General features: G+C 42.3%; 1 protein-coding gene across 3 annotated transcripts in view; it reads right to left on the bottom strand.

Annotated features, from left to right (window-relative positions):
* Nucleotides 1-18146, bottom strand: part of MACROD1 (mono-ADP ribosylhydrolase 1) — a 362985-nt gene that overhangs the window by 324721 nt on the left and 20118 nt on the right. For all 3 annotated transcript variants that reach the window (XM_053448688.1, XM_053448690.1, XM_053448689.1), the window contains exon 3: nucleotides 4612-4731. In XM_053448688.1, the coding sequence (XP_053304663.1) occupies nucleotides 4612-4731 (120 nt within the window). The remainder of the gene's footprint in view (nucleotides 1-4611; nucleotides 4732-18146) is intronic.

The following is an 18146-nucleotide window of genomic DNA, read 5'->3' as shown; positions in this document are numbered from 1 at the left end:
TATGACAGATAGCATAATGATGGGCTTTATTTTTTCCGGTTTTATTGTTTTGGGTTCTTATCTTATATTGCTTTTTTTGTAAGGCAGATGTACTGTGTTTGCAGGAAACACACTTCTGTAGAAGTAACCATCCCACATTAAATGTTAAATGGTATCGAATTCAGTATCACTCTATGGCCATCCTGATTAGCAGTAGAGTTGTGTTCCGGTTGATGGAAGTCAGAGTGGACCCCAGGAGGAGATACAAAATACTGCATTGTACATTCAGTAATGTTGAGTTGACTATTGTGAACGTTTATAAGCCAAAGGGAATCAGCTACAGCTTTTTTTAAAACGTCATGACAAAATCAGAGGGGGCAGGTTGCTCAACTCTGTGGGGACTTTAACATACATGCACATCGGGGGCTGGATACCACAGCCTCTACACTCTTAATTAATCTCTCTGGCTACACACCTGAAGTAACTTAGATAAGGTGACATCAAGGCACATATGGAGTTGTATGTGGTATCTCAGGTGCATGAAAAGTACCCCCAAGATATTAGTCTATACGACAGATTTCTAGCAGCAAAGCAAAAGGGAGCAACAGAATCCCAACTACCTAAACTAAAGCAAAACTTTTATGTGCAAGGTAATAAGGAAGACACATTAGTAGCCAACAAAGTTATTGAGACAAGTGGCTCCACTCCCGCCACATCTGTGGCCAATCCCGCCCGCTCCCGACACATTTGTGGCCAATTAAGCCCACCTCCTTACCTGAACTGCAGATTTCCTGCACAGTCCCGCAAGGCTGTCCTCGAGTTGCTCCCTCACAGCATCTCTTCTCTTGCCCTGCCCAGGAACAAGGCGGAGTTACGGGAAGTGACATCACATCACGTGACTCCGTTTTGTTCCTGGGCAGAGCAAGAGAGGAGACACTGTAAGGGAGCAGCGAGAAGGCAGCCTTGCGGGACTGCGCGGTATTACCGTGACCCGCAGGTACAGTGCCTGACCTCCCATTCCCGCCCGCAACCCCAGCAAGACTGCCCGCAGCTTGCATTCCTCTACTATAGAGTAGCCCTAAAGTGGTGGTTCAAAATATGTGGTTCCTTTCTGAAGAGTTTGAGATCTGTAATGGCCTGAGAAAGGACTGCTATCCTTGCCCCTCTTTGTTTCAGCACTTGTACCCTTGGCTGTTCGGATAAGAGCCAATGACGCAGTAAAATACTTTTCAATCGGGGGGCACCACAAAAATAGCTTTATTTGCAGACAATATAATGTTGACACTTTCAGAACATTTTACTTCATTGGCAGCCTTACAAGTACAGTAGAATTAGAGACTTATAGTAGAGTTTCCTACCATCAGATTAACCGTACCAAATCACAAGCTCTCCCTGTGTGGTTCCCTTCCCAGGAGGTAGACAACCTGAAATTTCGCTTTTCATGAGTGTATGTATGCTTTTCTATCATAACTGGACCTACCTTTCCAAATTGTTTTAATATTTCTGGTGTGAAGGGCCCCCATGACCTAGGTTTGGTCATGGGGACCCGTCACACCAGAAATATTGAAACAGTTTGTAAAGAAGTCAAACCACATCTGTCTGGGGCCTATCACAAGTGTTAAAATGGACGCACTCCCCCGAAATCTTTTAAGAAAAGATTCATTTTCTATACATTTATTCTGGAAAACGTAAAAGCGTTTGTAAATCTCAGAACTTGTCATGTAATGTGCTATCTTTTACTACTTGGTTTTTATACCCATACTACGTTATGAGGTTGTTGTTTTTTATGAATGCCCTGCAATAAAATCTAATTTTAAAAAAAAGTACGTTCATTGCCATAAACGCATAGATGCTACTATCATGCTATACAGGTATATGTGAATTGTAAGCATACATATATTTCAGGATATAAAGGACTTGCAATGAGTAACTTTGGGCCTCAACAAGCAATGAATAAGCAACCTCCAGCTTTCTGATGGAAGCAAACAGCTGAAAGCTAGCACAGACATCTGATGCAAATAACATTTTTAAAGCTGTGTTAATTTTTGATTGTTTTAGAACCAGATCTTCACATGAGATTTTCAATTTTGGATTCCAGAGAGCTAATAAATAGATATTGTATTCCTATTAAATGCTGAGAATCTTAACCCCCTCAAGACTGGGAAGTACCTGGTACTTTCGGGTCAAAGGTCACTGGCAGACCGGGACGTACCAGGTACGTCATTGATGATGCGAGATCCAGCGTCACTATGAACACTGGGATCGCGAGGGGTGGCTGCTACTTACCGCTGGGTGTCCCCAGCGATCCGTACTAGCCACTCCCCCTCAATTCCGTGCACGTGATCGCTTTGAAGCGAATCACGAGCACGGAATTTAAATATTTACAAAAAAACTGCGGTCTTCAAGGGAAGACGCAGTTTGCCAACGTCGGTCCTGAAGTGGTTAAAGGGGAACACCCACTGCAAATATATATAGTTATTATTCTGAGAACAAAATAACTAAGGCATAGTAATATGGAAATCAAAATAAGTGCGTTTTTTCTCTCCAGCTTTATTTTAGTCACGGTAATGTTATATCGGACATAGATTAATGTGGTAATTCAGGTGCTGACAAATATCAGAGCAGGAGTAATACAGTACTAAGTAACATATTAAAAAGGTATATTTAACAATATATTATGAACATACATAATACAGGAAAGCAAGCTTGGTTATTGTTGTATATTGCTCAAAGCACCTTTGTGTATAAGACATAAAAGAGGCTTTACAGAAATTTAAAAGGCACTCCTCAGTCAGGAGCCATCCTATCCAAACCCAGCTGGAAATTGTTCCAATAAAGCTACCAAAGGTTACCAGTTTCCACATACCCCTATGTGTGGTGCAGAAGAAAAAAGGAAAAAATGTTTCGAAATATATGAAGACATAACATACAGTGAATTATTGATTGGTTATGAAGTATGAATTACTGGCTTTTGGATCCAGGGCCGGCCCTATAATGGGGCAGACTGGGGCAATTGCCCCAGGCGGCACTTTAGAAGGGGCGGCACTTTGCCGCCCCAAGCGCTTTTTTTTTTTTTTTTTTTTTGAAGCGGAGGAGAGAGAGAGGGGCACCGAGTGGTTTTCGCTTACCCGCTCGGCGCCCCTCTCTCTCTCTCCTCTGCGGCGAGTCTCCCTGTTCGGTCCCGGTGCCGGCTTGTAATGCAGAGCGCCGGAAGTGACGTCAATTTCCGGCGCTCAGCATTACAAGCCGGCACCGTGGCAGAGCAGGGAGACTCGCCGCAGGACTGTTTAAAGGTAAGTACCGGGGGAATCGTAGATTATGGCGTCGGCGAAGTTTAAAATGCCCCCCCCCGGCGTCGGCGGGGGGGGCGGCGTTTTAAACTTCGCCCCAGGCGGCGTTAAGTCTTCGGCCGGCCCTGTTTGGATCTAACACATACATGCAACGTGAAACATAGCACATTGCAGAAACATCTCAGATTTATCAGAATTATATCACCTTATATAAACAGCAGGTGTTAATATTATAGAATATTTCCACAATGGCACCAAAATCTAAATCCAATCAGCAACAACAAACAAACAAATAGCAGAAGGTAATAATTAGGGTTGCAACCAAAATAATCTATATAACTGTATGAGTCTGTTGCAATGGTAATAAATACAACGTAATACAAAATTAGAAAAGTACTCAGATACCTGTACTTTAATAACTTCTACAGATTATTAATGAGATTTTTAATAGATGCAAATAATGTCAAACCTCAGAAGAGTATCCTAAAATTACAGGTAAAAATACCTTTACACAATTACCATATTTTGTGTTATAAGCTGCAGTCGCATAAGCCAATATATGTAATAATGAAATATACTTTTTCCCCCAAAGAAGGGATAAGATTCTTCTATGTTGAAAAATATGTCTATTCAGAATAAAAAAACATGATATTTATCAAATTCCCACCTCTTGCTGAGATCTAACTGGTCCCTGTTGATATAAATCCAGGTTCAGTGGAAAAATTAAGTGGAAAGATAAATAACTTTTTATGGCACTTGCCATAAAATTCCAATTAGACAGGAAAATATAGTAAATTTCAATATATTTAAGTAATCAAAGTAATTATGACTCAAGAGCCCAAAATAAATCATCTCCCTCGTTTTTCTAAACAAACTTTTATAGACAATTCATATTACTAAAATCTCTGCCTACTGATTGGAATTCTCCAATCAGAATTATGGATTTTACTTATATATTTAGGAACTTCATCGCGTATTACCACAAACGTATTTCCATTAACATGCTCTGGTCTACCCACCAACATAAGTGGGCAGTCCTGGCTGCGTCCCGCAAGCTCTGGGTAGCCGGAGCCCACACGTTCCCAGGTATGCACATTACCAACTGAGGCTAAGATCAGAAAATGCACTTCTTTATTTTACTTATATAAGAAATGCATTTATTTCATGGTAGAGCAAAAATAATTGAAAAAAGCACTTTTGTATACACTTGGGGTATATTATATATACACTGTTATTGCTCACAAAATGTTAAGCAACCACAGCAATATTTCCCACTGCAACAACGATAAAGCAGAATACACCTCTTCCTTGCTTGTAAATACTGTTAATTTGCTGGTCTTACCTGTATTGACAATGGCATCTACCTCCAATTTGGTGATATCACCCCTGAAGAGGGAGATTTTTTCATTGAGATCCTTGTTTTTTGGATATTTCACCTCTTCAGGCTGTTTAACATTCCGCTCTGTGGGAAATAATTAATTTCTGTAACTATTTTTTGTTTGTATTATTATTGTTTTTATTAAGCACCAACATATTCTGCAATGACACACATTGGGAAAAGCATACAAATGTTAAGTACTGAAGAAAAGTATAGTGAACCATGCTCAATGCAGTATTTATACATACTTAGGAGGATTGCGCTCCAGTTACATAATTCTCACTAGTACATTATTCTGGAAACACATGCATATTACAAGAAGATTGTACCCAAGTTGCAAGTAGATTTTTTTTATTTATTTGAACAAACAACACCTTGAGGGCTTATGCCAGGGGCGTCCAACATGCGGCTCACGGGCCAAATGCGGCCTGCAAAACCTCGAGGTGCGGCCCGCGTAAGATCGGCAGCCAGGGCAACCGATCTTATGCGGGCCGCACCTCGAGCCCTGCTACAACAAGAGCCCTGCTACATACCTGTGGGAGGGTCTTTTGTACTGAAAAGAGGAAGCGGAACCCAGCAAAGTTCACGTGACATCACATGATTCTGCTCCAGTCCTGCTTCCTCTGTTCAGTACCAGAGAATGCAGAGGGAGGCCGCGCCCCCTGCTGAAGTCTGCGAGCGGCATCGAGGAGCTGCAGTGCAGGTAAGGAGGTGGGGAGGGTGTTTGAATGAGTATATGAATGAATGAGTGTGTGTGTGATAGCATGGATGTGTAAGTGCTGGAACCTAGGCATGATGGGACTGTGACTGCTGTTAGCAATCACACTCCTATTATGCCAAGTCAGCCAGCACATGCTGAAACCTGGCTAGCTGCCCCCCTTGTGTATTGATGCTGCCAGCAGTATGGGGTCTGCACATCACTTACAGCCACCCTGTACCAGCATGTACTGGCTGACTTGGTATGATAGGAGTGTGATTGCTAACAGCAATCACAGTCCCATCATGCCTAGGTTCCAGCATTTACTGGTTGGATGTGTAAGTGCTGGAACCTAGGCATGATGGGACTGTGATTGCTGTTAGAACTCACACTCCTATCATGCCAAGTCAGCCAGTACATGCTGAAACCTAGCTAGCTGCCCCCCTTGTGTATTGATGCTGCCAGCAGTATGGGGTCGGCACATCACTTACAGCCACCCTGTACCAGCATGTACTGACTGACTTGGCATGATAGGAGTGTGATTGCTCACAGCAAGCACAGTCCCATCATGCCTAGGTACCAGCATTTACTGGTTGTCTGGGTATGATAGGAGTGTGATTGCTGTTAACAATCACACTCCTATCATGCCAAGTCATATTGCAATTTTTTTTGTCCAATTGTGGTGCGTTACCTACTTTTATTAAAAATGTGCGTTTTCATTATTATTTTTAAAGGTGTGGGGTCATTTTCGGTTTTGGCTAAGTGAACCGTGAATGTTTGGTCCAGAATTTTCATTTTGGTGCATCCCTAGAATAAATAGAACTATTTCATTTTTAATTATCCTGAATTTGTAGTCACAACACTTTCTAGGCCCAGAAATCAGTGAGAGGAAAAGTAAAGGTTTTGTGTAATTTACTTTATTTTAATCTGGATATTTTATTAAAGGCCATATTTTCTCACAGTGAAAAATAAGTGCGGCCCGCGCACATATACAATTCTGATGAAGTGGCCCACTGCAGAAAAAACTTGGACACCCCATGGCTTATGCCTTCAAGCACAGCATTTTCTGTAATATTGTATCCAACCTTAACATCTTTGTTTTGAATTAATGAAAATGTTGACATTTTGCCAGGTAAACCAACAGTCACCAATAGCTGAAATAAACAGTGAGCAACTACTGCTACCACTTGACTGTGGTAATTTTTGCAAAGTTTATTCACTAGATTGTAGTTGTAGGCAAGTTGAGAAAAAGATGCAAAATTGATATAATACAGATGCATTAGTGACATGTCTTCATGAATTTCACTAACCATTATGCAGGGCTAGCTCAGCAGTTCCTGGGTTTGCCTTAATAATGCTTAGAGCATTCAGTGAGCTAAGATGGTTTCTTTCATCAGACTACCTGTAGACTCATCATTTAGTGACTGTCCTGCAGTCTGAGCCATCTGTTATTCAAAATGTCACTGGGGGAATAAAAGTCATAAATATTTACCAACCTTCCCAATACCCGACTCCACAACATCAGTGCATGATACCATGTACAACGCCACCCATGTCACATGAGGTAAAAAAGTTTGGCTTTTTCACATTTCCCTATTTGGGTTTCCAATAGTTCCACTAAATAAGTAATTTGCCAGGTAAAGTGACAGCTGGGACATGAAAATGGTTATCATAACTTTGGGTTAGAGGTATTGCTACAGGCTGCCATCAGTGAATCTACGGGAGGTAGCTAGCTAATTCATCCTACCTCCCTTACATCACCTTGCCTGACATCATTAAGGACCCATGAATGCAATGACTCAGTACAAGTATCATGGAAAGACAGTAAAGGTCTACCAGTTCTAGTCCCTATAATGTGAATGATCTGAGATTACCATGCTGAAAATAAAGTCTACAGCAGCTATGGAAACTAAAGACAAGTGTTTTAATGCTATTGTCAGAGCTCCTTAACCCCTTCGCGACCAAAGACATACCTGGTACTTCATGTTGACAATGGTACAAGCGGTTCCATGATGTACCAGGTACATCATCCAAACAAATCCCCCACATTGCTACAATTGTGGTGATCGCAGGGGCACTTTGATCACTCCCACGGAGCGACTCTGTAGGCTCAAACGGCAGCTTCCGGGAAGGGGGTTATTTGTTGAATGCCACAACATTCCCCCTGCTGCCTGATCGCTCCCGCTCCATGAGCGCAACAGTGCAGCGTTAACCCCTTCAATGCTGCAATCACAATGTATGGGGCTCTGCTGCCAAAAACACCAAAAAAGAGCCCCCACAATACCTTTGATTAGTCCTACAGCGGGGATCAAAGAGACTCCTCCCTGCAATAGCTGGTTTGTGTACCAGCTGCCAGAGGCAGTTTCAGGGACTGGGAGAAAGGGCTCTTCGGTCTCCACATGAGTGTGTCTAGTTTTTTTGGAAATATATAGTTTTAGAGGGTTAGAATGAAATATGGAACATCTACTGTGTCTCTGATGAGACCTGGACCCAACAAATTGATCTGTAAAAATTCCATGTTTAAAAACTAATGTGCATGTTCCCATTTTGAACCCACAGGGCCAAAGAGACATACCCTACCCATGTATATGGGGTATTTCCTGTACTCGGGGGAAGTTTGTGAATACAAATCTCAAGTTGTTTCAGGAATTTCACATACTCAGGGAAAAAGATTTACTGAAATACTGTGTTTTTCTGCAATGTTTAGTACAGACTGGTGTGACATTCTGCCCTGGTTTCCTGGCTCCTGTATTGTGCATTCAGGTTTTTGGACTGTTCCTAGTTCAGCCTCTAGTGGCCGCTCTGCTTATGTTTCTGCTCTCCTCCTTTTGTTGTCACCTGGCCTCGTTACCTGCTGCCCTGCAGTATAAAGGGCTGTAGCTTCCTGCAAACTGGGCCTTGGCATTGTAGTAATAGGACTGTTTTGCCCTGGTCCTGTTCCTGAATTATTCCTGGCTTCCTTTTTGTTCCTGATTCTGTATTGCTCCTGCCTTCAGCCGTGCGAGTGGGCTTCCTGTCGTGTGCCCTGCAAGTGGGCTTCCTGTCGTGTGCCCTGCAAGTGGGCTTCCTGTCGTGTGCCCTGCAAGTGGGCTTCCTGTCGTGTGCCCAGCCTGAGGGCTTCCAGCAGCATGTCCAGTCCTGTGCTCTGCCAGTGAGCTTCCAGTCGTGTGCCCTGCCGGTGGGCTTCTATTTCAGCATCAACCTTGCCAGTTCCAGTCCCGCACTTCTGTCTGCTGTGCCTGTCTACTTTGCACCATGAATTGCGGTGTACAAACAGACAACGCTATCCCTGCACCGAGGCCCCTCGTTAACCTGCTTACCCAGTGTGTGACTGAATGCCAAGGCCATACTGAGGAGCCCGCAGGGATACCATCGGTGTTATTGATGCTGGCTGAGGGTATGCTGGTGTTGTGCAAGTCAGTTAAGTGCATGGTTGAGTGTAACACTAGGTGTGCTAGTACCAGTAAGTCCAGGGCTGTGTCTGAACCAAAAAAGGTCCAAAACAAAAGTTATAAATGAGAACCCCTCACTAAAGCCGAAAAACAAATGCGACAGGAGGGCAATTTATGCTTTTATTGTGGGGGGAAAGATCACAGGATTTCTGTCTGCCGGTTCAGGCCACCTAAACCAGCTAAGTCCTCTGTTGCTGATGAACAAAATATGCAAGCCTCAGAACATGAAAGTCATGGGGAAACTAGAGGTGAATCGGAGGAGGGTGAACCCAGGTCTCCCATTAACCCTTTCAATCCTGTCGTTGGGCCTAATGATCTTGAAATGCCTAGTGTGTCTGAACTTACAGGGGAGGAAAATATGTCTTTCGAGGCTCCAGATCTCAGTGAGGAGGACATAACTGAGAATCATTTTTGTAGTCCTATTTGCACTGTTAAAGAGGCTGTTTCTTCTACTCCCCGCAGACGCAAAACTGATAAAAGGAAAACTGTTGCTGCAAGGACTGCTATGGCGATTGGTTCTGTCAGGAGTACTACTCCTATCACTCAAAGAAAACGAAAAAATAACTCTGGAAAATTGCAGACTGCACGACATCCTTTAGGGGCCCCAGGTCTTGTCTTGGCTTCTGACGGGACAATCTTAGGTAGAGAAGATCTTGCTCGGTATGAAAAACATTTAAGTGAACACAAGTCACTCCAATGTAAACGGCTACCTAATGAGTCTAAACATGTTTCTTTGATAAGCCAAAAAGATTCTGAAAGAACCCCTAGGGCTTTTTCTAAACCCCTTGTCCTTGGCACAGTGCTGGTCTCTGATAAAGCTGAGGTAAAGAAGAAAAAGAAACCTGGTGCTCGCCAAGAGAAGATTATGACAGCCCATACAGAGGAGTCGCGCCACATTTTGCCACCAGATTGTACCTATGCCTCTGATGGGACTGTAGTGAAACTTAAAGACCTACAGATTTATGAAAATATGTTGTGTACTAATTCTGACTAGTTACCTGTTCATGCCCTGTCTGTCTGTTTTTCTGCATTAGGGACTGGAGCGTGCTGTTTTCAGCAGCTCCTTTTAGTGTGGTCGCTTTTCGTTTCAAGTTTTGTCGCGTCCTGAGTTCGCTCCTTAAAGAGGGGGTACTGTGACATTCTGCCCTGGTTTCCTGGCTCCTGTATTGTGCATTCAGGTTTTTGGACTGTTCCTAGTTCAGCCTCTAGTGGCCGCTCTGCTTATGTTTCTGCTCTCCTCCTTTTGTTGTCACCTGGCCTCGTTACCTGCTGCCCTGCAGTATAAAGGGCTGTAGGTTCCTGCAAACTGGGCCTTGGCATTGTAGTAATAGGACTGTTTTGCCCTGGTCCTGTTCCTGAATTATTCCTGGCTTCCTTTTTGTTCCTGATTCTGTATTGCTCCTGCCTTCAGCCGTGCGAGAGGGCTTCCTGTCGTGTGCCCTGCAAGTGGGCTTCCTGTCGTGTGCCCTGCAAGTGGGCTTCCTGTCGTGTGCCCAGCCTGAGGGCTTCCAGCAGCATGTCCAGTCCTGTGCTCTGCCAGTGAGCTTCCAGTCGTGTGCCCTGCCGGTGGGCTTCTATTTCAGCATCAACCTTGCCAGTTCCAGTCCCGCACTTCTGTCTGCTGTGCCTGTCTACTTTGCACCATGAATCGCGGTGTACAAACAGACAACGCTATCCCTGCACCGAGGCCCCTCGCTAACCTGCTTACCCAGTGTGTGACAACTGGCACTAAAATGGTTAAATTAAAAGTGTTAAAATGCCCCTAGTAAAATACTTTCGGATGTCAACTTTCAAAAAATATATTTACTTTAGCAGTTTTTCTTTTTCTGGCTGCTATTTGGGCGCAACTCCCAGCATACCACATTTAAAAATCTTGTTGAGAAACAGCGATGCACATCATTCATATTTAACCCTGTAAGTACCAAAATAAAAGAAAATACCAGGCATATATGGTGTTTCCAAAAACAGGACAAATGCCTTAACACACTTTTGGAATTTTTTTTTCATTTGCACCGGTTATATATAGTTTTTATAGGTGAAACTGAAAATATTTCCTTTTTTTCCTAATCTTCAAAACATTTTTAGATATTTTTCATACTAAATGATGGTTTTTATATATAATTATTATTTCAAAAGAAAGCCCTACTTGTGCTGAAAAAAACAATATATAAATGTGTGTGGGTGCACTAGTGGGCAGAGTTGAATAAAGTCATAGCAAAACGGCTCTGGTCCATTAGTGCAAACATGGTAAAAAAAAAAAAAAAAAACACCCTGGTCCTGAAGGGGTTAATCTAACACATATAATTAAACATATATAATTTAAACATATAAAAGGGTATACCGTAATACTTACACAACTTAAAATATTCAGATGCCATAGGTTTGGGATTATTGGTTTCTTTGAAGAAGAAAAATAAATCACAAAATAAGATGATTTACAGTGTGAAGCATGACCTCTACCTTTCTACTTTGGAACTGCTACAGACTTTTAAGAGTAGCTTCCATACTGCAAAATGACATTAGTAACGCTCTCTTTGCAATAGATGCAAACTAAATTCATCAAGGCCGATGTGGGTCATGCATAACATAAGGAAGGGAACTCAGGTTACTGCAATGAATATATTTGCAATATTTAAATTCTCTGGTGCATTGCCACAAAAAAGAGAGATATTGAGATCCCATTGTTGAGGGGCCCTGTCTGTTTAATTTTTTTTTTGTTATTTATTCATTGATAATTTTCCTATACTTGATTTTTGTATATGTGGATATGGGAGTTAGCAAGATTGAAGGTCTGACTCCATGTATGCATGTCTGGATCAATCTTTCCAGGGTCCATACCTAGACGGTAGGTATGAGCAAGTGGCTTCTGTGGAAGCTCGTATTGGAGATCTGGAGAAGCAAATTGCAACTTTAAGATAAGACAGCTGGGGAACAGGCATATAGCTGGGTGGCAGTCACAAGTGGTAGCAAACCAGAGGGGGAGGGAAGAGGAAAGGTTTAGCTAGTCCTCACCTTGTGCAGCCTAACACATTTCATTGAAATGAAAATGATCCGATTCATGATCCGGATCTTCGGATCACTCAGTGTGCCTGCACGGAGTTACTGTTTTCCAGTAACTCCGTGCAGGCACACTAACAATTGGCCCCGCCCCTTTCATTATGAATCCTCCCCCCTGCCTCCAGTGATGTCAATGAAGGCAGAGAGTCGTTCAAAGATTCGGATCTTACAGGGATCCGAATCTTACAGTGATCCGGATCACTGTAAGATCCGGATCATTGTAAGATCCGGATCATTGTAAGATCCGGATCTTTGAACGACTCTCTGCCTTCATTGGCATTCTAATCATTCAGAGAATTTCACCATACTGTTATAAATAATACATTAATAATCACTGCCCCCAGGATTTACATTCCCCTTTACCTGCAACTGCACCTTAAGCTAACTTTATTAAATTAATTAAATTAACCCTCACCATTAAATTAACCCTAAACACCCCATCAACCATGACTGTCCCTAAAATTAACCCTTAACACCCCATCAACCATGACTGCCCCTAAAATTAACCCTTAACACCCCATTAAACATAACTGCCCCCAAATTAACCCTAAACACCCCATTAAGCATAACTGCCCCTAAATTAACCCTAAACACCCCGTTAAGCATAACTGCCCCCAAATTAACCCTAAACACCCCATTAAGCATAACTGCCCCCAAATTAACACTAAAGACCCCATTACGCATAACTGCCCCCAAATTAACCCTAAACACCCCATTAAGCATAACTGCCCCCAAATTAACCCTAAACACCTCATTAAGCATAAATGCCCCTAAATTAATACTAAAGACCCCATTAAGCATAACTGCCCCCAAATTAACCCTAAACACCTCATTAAGCATAACTGCCCCTAAATTAACACTAAAGACCCCATTAAGCATAACTGCCCCTAAATTAACCCTAAACACCTCATTAAGCATAACTGCCCCTAAATTAACACTAAAGACCCCATTAAGCATAACTGCCCCTAAATTATCCCTAAACACCCCATTAAGCATAACTGCCCCTAAATTAACACTAAAGACCCCATCAACCATACCAATTTATTAGGTAATTTATCTGGAGTACATGCAATTAATTTAGGGGCAGTTATGGTTAATGGAGTATTTAGGGTTAATTTCAGGGGCCGTTACTGTTAATGGGGTCTCTTTAGGGTTAATTTCAGGGGCCGTTACGGTTAATGGGATCTTTACGGTTAATTTCAGGGGCAGTTATGGTTGATGGGGTATAAGGGTTAATTTTATGCTGATGACTGAGGATTAATTTAACCCCTTAACGACAATCCCCGTACATGTACGGGGTTGCTGTGCAACGGGTTAACGACAATGCCCGTACATGTACGGGCTGCCGTTAAATAGCTGCATCGCCGCGATCGCGGCGTTTTCGCCGCGATCGGCGGCTTTGCAGCATCCACGGTCAGCCTCACAAGTGAGGCTGACCGTGGATCCGGGGAGGGCAGCCCTCGGCAGCCCTCCCCGGAAGAAAAATGGCCGGCTAAAACAGCTTAGGAAGCGATCTGAATCGCTTCCTAAGCATAAATGGTGTTACTGACATGCCTCGATATCGAGGCATGTCAGCAACACTACCCCCGACCCCCGATCGCCTTGTGATTGCTCCGAAGAGCAACCACAAGTGCCATCCTGTAAATGACGTTGCCGTCATTCACAGGATGGCATGAACAATAAATATGAGTTCATAGAGGGTCTATCCAGACCCTCTTGTGAACTCTCGAGCTCCTCCTGCAGGTTGAATGCAGGTACTGCATCCAACCATGCAAGGTCAATGGAGCCCAGCTCACTAATGAGTGATTAGTAAAAAAAAATTAAAAAAAATTTTTTAAAAAAAAATTAAAAAAATGTTTAAAAAAAATAAAAATAATATGGTAACATATAAAAATCCCCACTGTCACCAAAAAAAAAAAAAAAAATTAATAAGCAAGTCCTAAAATTCTTTATCTTTACAAAAATTCCAGCATGGAAAGAGTTAAAATATTGGCATTACAAATTCCCATAGGGTGTCTCGTATTAAAAAATGCATGAGTGGATGGGATAAATTGAATTGGCCAGGTTCAAAGGTGTCCCAAATATGGGACATGGGGGCAGTAGGATCAGATGTCTAAATGGCCAAAAAATACACACCTCACAAAGGCGGCATTTTACCTCCCAAATAACCCTACAAACCCATGCATGTGGGGTATCACTGCGCTCAGGAGATGTTACTGAACACATATTGGGGTGTTGTTTGACACGGACATATACCAGGAGCGATAAATTTATACCTGAAGTACAACGTGTGTGAAAAAAATACAAAAAAATGTACTACCATAAAGTTTCACAAAGGCTGGTGGTAAAATTAGTGCATGGAAAGGGTTAAATTACCAGCATGTGAAATACCTTGGGGTGTCTAGTTTTTAAAAATATATGACTTGATGGGGTAAATTGCATTGGCCGGCTTCAAAGATACCCGAAATGGCACATGGGGGGAAGAATTACCAGATTTGGGAAAAAAGGCAAAACGCTACCTGTACTTATTGCCCCATAACGTGCAGAAAAAAGCAAAAAAACATAAAAACATTGGGTATTTCTAAACTCAGGACAAATAGTAGAATCTATTTAGCAGGTTTTTTCATTCGTTTTTGCAGATGAGTAAAAGTTTTTTGTTTAAAAAGTGAGAGAAAGTAATTTTTTAACAAAAAATCCCCATATTTTATCATTTTTTTTTATAGTAAATTAGATGATATGAAAAAATGAATGGTATCTAAAGAAAGCCCTGTTTGTCCTGAAAAAAACAATATATAATATGTGTGGGAGCACGAAATGAGAAAGAAGAAAATCACAGCTAAACAGCAACACCGAAAAATGTTAAAATAGCCATTGTCCCACAATATACTACGAGTAAAAACCCCTATTGTCCTTAAGGGGTTAATAAAGTTAACTGTAGGTGCAGTTATAGGTAAAGGGGGGCAAACTCAGGGGAATCTAAATCCTGGGGGCAGTGTGAACATTATTAATGTATTTATTTATAAAAGTATGGTATCAGTAATATTCTCTGAATGATTCGAATCTCTGTAAGATTCGGATCCTTGTAAGATCCGGATCCCTGTAAGATTTGAATCATTCGACTCTTCGGATCATTCGACTCTTCGGATCATTCGACTCTTTGAACGACTCTCTGACTCTATGAGTCATCGTTCCTGTGTGAATTAATGAGCTGTAACCTGACCCCAGAGTCTGTGTCTGAGTGCTCTGCAGATGACTCACAGCTCTAGGATCAGGTTACAGCTGCATGATTCACAGACTGAACCGCTACAAATGAATCGTTCAGTCTAGTGAACCGATTCATCCGGATCACTAAAAAGAACCGGATCAAATGAACGATTCGTTCATGATCCGGCCATCACTACTTGAGTGAAGATGTTGTGTGCATCAGCTCAGGAGTAGTTGTACTGGAGGAAGCTGTTCCTTCTTACAGCCAAGGGAACAGCTCCTCTAGTACGAGTGGGGTTGAGAGTGTAAGAAAGGCTAGACAGTTCGTGGTGGTAGGGGACGCTATAATTAAAAGTAGAAAGGCAGCGGGAAATTAGGGAGGTTAATGGGTGGCTAAAGTCATGCTGTAGGAAGGAGGCTTTTGGCTTTTTAGAGCACTGAGCGGATTTTGCGCTTAGGTACAATCTTTATAGCTGGGATGGATTTCATCTAAGCAGACGAGGGTCTGCTATGCTGGGGGAGAGGATGGCTAGAAGGTTGGAGGGGATTTTAAACTAGTGGTAGGGGGGAGATAGCAAAGAAAGATGGTCTTTAGATTAGAACAAGGGTGGGCAAGATCAGAACAGAGGAGGTATGTAATAATAATTAAAAAAAATAATACAAGCATAGTAAATGTATGCTTACTAATGCAAGCAGCCTAAATAACAAAATGGGGGAACTAGAGGCAATAGCATACACTAAGCAATATGACACAATAGGCATAACGGAAACATGGTGGGATGAGACACACAACTTAAATGGTTACACTTTATTTAGGAAGGATAGAAAAATAACAGGAAAGTTGGTGAGGTATGTTTGTATGTCAATAATGAGCTAAAGTCAAATATTAAGCAAGTAGAATGTGATGAGGAAAATGTGGAAGCTTTATGGTTAGGTATCAGGTTTAGATATGTTATAAACCACTTAATGTTAATACTGATGAGGAACTGTTAGAGCAAATTGGGAAAGCTGCACATCTGAGTAACACATTAATTACTGTAGCACATAATTGCACATTATCGACGACGTACCTGGTAAGTCCCGGTCTGGCGGTGACGTATGACCAGGAAGTACCAGGAACATCCTGGTCTTGAAGGGGTTAAGGATGAACCTAAGGCAATGGATATGCAAATGATTACTGCAAAAAACTTGTGATTGGATGACTCAGGACAAGGTGCTGCCGCAACTAAAGAAAGTTATTGTAAACAAAGCTCTGGGGCCACTCACGAGTACTTAACCCCTTCAATCCCCTACGGATGTACCGGTACGTCCGAAAAACGCATTCCAAGAATCCCCTAGGGACGTAACCGTACGTCCAGCCCTTCTTGCAGCGTCAGAGACACATCCCTGCCGCTTAACGGGAGATCAGTTTGACAGATCAGTTTGACAGCCTGGACTCCCGCCTGACAGCAGAAGCCGGCATCGCCGGCTTTCTGCTGTCTGATCTAATGTAACAGCTTCCGGCATGAAAGCCGGAAAGCTGTTACGTTTTAAACTGCCCGATCGTGCATTCCCTTCCGGGTTGCGTCACTGCTGACGTAACCCGGAAGTTCATTGCAGGGGATATCCTGTCCTCCGATGAGGCACAGACGCTGCAATCTCTATGCACGTCTGTGAGGGCCTGCATAGAGATCGCGGGGAGGGGAGTGAGAAACCATGTCTCTCACCCCCCTCCCATCCTGAAACAGAGAAGGAAAAAAAAAAGGTTATTCATTTAAAAAATAATGATAAAAAATCATTAAAACAATAATATAAATAATAATAAAAAAATAATAAAGTGAGCTAAGTGATGTCATTGTGACATCACTGGCATTAATAACATGTTCAGGAGGTCCCTAAGAGGACCTCTAACCATTTAAAAAAATATGTATATAAAAAAATAAAAAATATATAAAAAAAAAGATAATAAAAATGTTTAAAAAAACCTTACATCCCATTGCCCTAGCATAACATCTACCCAGTATAACCCTCCTGCCCCCATTCACAACCCCCAAACCCGTTAAGCCATAACCATAAAAATTCTACAAAATGTTCAGCTAATCATCCAACTATGGTATCAAAAGAAAGCTCTATCTCTCCTTGAAAAAAAAACAATATATCGTTTACAAGGGTACACTATTCACAGGAAAAGAGAATAATCGTTGAACTGACATAGCTCAAAAATGGCAAAATTGCTCTGGGACTTGAGGTACCAAAAACCCCTGGGATTGAAGGGGTTAAGGAGCTAAGTGTGGAAATAAGTGAACCTGTTTTTAATCTTTCAGGATTCTTTTCTTTCAGGAATTGTACCAGAGGATTGGAGGAAGGCAGATGTTGGTCCTATATTCAAAAATAGTTTAAACGCGTTGCCTGGAAATTATAGACCTGTGAGCTGAACTTCTGTGGCTGGGAAACTATTTGAGGGGTTATTTAGAGATAATATTTAGGAATTAATTGGGAAGAAGAGTGTTATTAGCAAAGATCAGCATGGTTTTATGAACCATAGATCATGTTAAACTAACTTAATTGTATTCTATGAAGAAGTAAGTAGAAGCGTAGATCAAGGTGTTGCAGCACTTGGATTTTGCCAAGGCATTTGACACGGTTCAAAACAATAGGTTAGTATTCAAACTGAAAGAAATTGGTCTAGATGAAAATTCTTGTTCTTGGGTTGAACATTGGAGTACAGAGAGTTGCTAAATTTTCAAGCTGGCAAAAAGCGGTAAGTGGTGTTCCTCAGGGTTCTGTTCTGGGACCAATTTTAACGGGCAAAGTGGGCATTTGCCCAGGGCCCACTAACCTTCAGGGGCCCACTGGCAGTCATACTGCCGGTTTGGGGCCCCCTCTGCGCTTTTAATCACCCGCTGCGGCGGATCGCGGTCTGCCGCTCGGGTGACCACGCATCCGGATTGCCCGGGACAATCCCTCAATGGGACTTTAAGTCCCAGGTCGGACATTGAAGTGCGTTTTTTTTTTTTTTTTTTTTTTACGTGGAGGAGAGAGAGGGGAGTCGCTCATAAAGTTTTCAGCAACCGCTCGGCACCGCTCTGTGCCGGCGGTCATGCTGAGCG

Source organism: Spea bombifrons, chromosome 10 (assembly GCF_027358695.1).
Source record: "Spea bombifrons isolate aSpeBom1 chromosome 10, aSpeBom1.2.pri, whole genome shotgun sequence".
Classification (NCBI taxonomy): domain Eukaryota; kingdom Metazoa; phylum Chordata; class Amphibia; order Anura; family Pelobatidae; genus Spea; species Spea bombifrons.
This window is presented reverse-complemented; position numbering and strand designations above follow the sequence as displayed.